General features: G+C 65.4%; 1 protein-coding gene across 1 annotated transcript in view; it reads right to left on the reverse strand.

Moving 5' to 3' along the window:
* Nucleotides 1-153: 153 nt before the first annotated feature.
* The window catches only part of LOC121340734 (ryanodine receptor 1-like), a 26,530-nt gene continuing 24,760 nt past the window's right edge, over nucleotides 154-1,923 (reverse strand). The window contains exons 18-20 of the mRNA XM_041413669.1: nucleotides 1,802-1,892; nucleotides 1,587-1,727; nucleotides 154-327 (exon numbers count right to left, since the gene is read on the reverse strand). Coding sequence (XP_041269603.1) covers nucleotides 160-327; nucleotides 1,587-1,727; nucleotides 1,802-1,892 — 400 coding nt within the window. The 3' untranslated portion in view covers nucleotides 154-159. The remainder of the gene's footprint in view (nucleotides 328-1,586; nucleotides 1,728-1,801; nucleotides 1,893-1,923) is intronic.

Raw genomic sequence — 1,923 nt, forward strand, 5'->3', positions numbered from 1 at the left:
TCCATGAGGATGAGGATGGACAAAGTTAAAGGTTTCTGGATGTGGAGGCAGAGGGGGGGTGGGGGGCTCTCCATGAGGCGTTGGGTGGGGTTGGGGGTCTCCACGAGCACAGAGGGGGTGGGGGGCTCATGCTGGCACGGGGAGGGGTCTGTGGGAGCCCTACTTGAGGGTCTCCACGGGTTTGGGGTCGAAGTTGCCCTCGGCGTCCACCGAGGCCTTCTTCTCGGTGCGGGACGAGTAGCTGGCGTCCACGTAGTCGGGCGGGAGCGCGCCGGCGATGGCGCAGAGGCACGGCATGGCCAGCTTGTAGAGCTCGGCCTCGAACTTCTGCGGGGACGGGGGACACGGGGACACCGGTGTCACCAGTGCCACCAGCCCCGGTTCCCCCAGTGTCATCATTCCTGTGGCACCAGGGCCACCAGCCCTGGGGCACCAGTGCCACCAGCCCCGGTTCCTCCAGTGTCACCAGCCCTGTGGCACCAGTGCCACCAGTGCCACCAGCCCCATGTTCCCCCAGTGTCACCAGCCTTGTGCCACCAGTGCCACCAGCCCTGTGTTCCCCCAGTGTCACCAGCCTTGTGGCACCAGTGTCACCAGCCCTGGTTCCCCCAGTGTCACCACAGCCACCAGCCCCAGTTCCCCCAGTGTCACCAGCCCTGTGGCACCAGTGTCACCAGAATCACCAGCCCCATGGTCCCCAGTGTCACCAGCCTTGCGGCACCAGTGTCACCAGTGCCACCTGCCCCGTGTTCCCCCAGTGTCACCACAGCCACCAGCCCCAGTTCCCCCAGTGTCACCAGCCTTGTGGCACCAGTGCCACTACAGCCACCAGCCCTGTGGTCCCCAGTGTCACCAGCCTTGTGCCACCACAGCCAGCAGCCCCAGTTCCCCCAGTGTCATCATTCCTGTGGCACCAGTGCCACCACAGCCACCAACCCCGTGTTCCCCCAGTGTCACCAGCCCAGTGTCACCACAGCCACCAGCCCCAGTTCCCCCAGTGTCACCAGCCCCGTGTTCCCCCAGTGTCACCAGCCCTGTGCCACCACAGCCAGCAGCCCCAGCTCCCCCAGTGTCATCATTCCTGTGACCAGCCCCATATTCCCCCAGTGTCACCAGCCCTGTGTCACCACTGCCACCACAGCCAGCAGCCCCGTGTTCCCCAGTGTCACCAGCCCCATGTTCCCGCAGTGTCACCAGCCCTGTGGCACCAGTGTCACCACAACCATCAGCCCCATGGTCCCCAGTGTCACTAGCCCTGTGGCAGCAGGGCCACCATCCCCATGTCCATGATCCCAGTGTCACCATCTCCATGTCTCCAGTGCCACCATACCCATGCCCCCAGTGTCACCATCCCCATGCCCCCAGTGCCACCATCCCCATATTCCCACCATCTCCATTCCCATGTCCCCATCACCCCCAGCTCCATGTCCCAATGTCCCCACTGTCCCCACATCCTCATCACCCCCCACCCCAACCTCTCCACATCCCCCTCACCCCCATTCCCACATTCCCACCACCACCACCACACCCAGGTGTGTCCCCCCCAGGTGTGTCCCCCCCAGGTGTGTCACCCCCCGTGACCCCACCTTGTGCGCCAGGGAGTCGAAGATGCCCCAGAAGAGCTTCCTGGTGAGGTGCAGCTCCTCCTCGGAGCTGACGCCCATGTTGGGCCACCCGCTGGGCAGGCAGTAGTACCTCCAGCAGCGCTCGTAGTGGTTGGTCAGCAGCTGGGGGGACACGGGGGGTCACTCTGGGGGGCTCAGGGCACGGGGACAAGCGCAGGGACCCCCCCGGGACTCACCTTGAGGGGCATCTTGGCGAACTCGTTGAGGATGGGGACGTCGAAGACGAGGCGGCGCAGGAGGTGCTGCAGCATCGAGGGGCGGATGTACCTGGGGGGAATGGGGGGTCAGGGGGGTCAGG

Source organism: Onychostruthus taczanowskii, unplaced genomic scaffold (assembly GCF_017590055.1).
Source record: "Onychostruthus taczanowskii isolate IOZ18803 unplaced genomic scaffold, ASM1759005v1 scaffold428, whole genome shotgun sequence".
In the NCBI taxonomy this organism is placed as follows: domain Eukaryota; kingdom Metazoa; phylum Chordata; class Aves; order Passeriformes; family Passeridae; genus Onychostruthus; species Onychostruthus taczanowskii.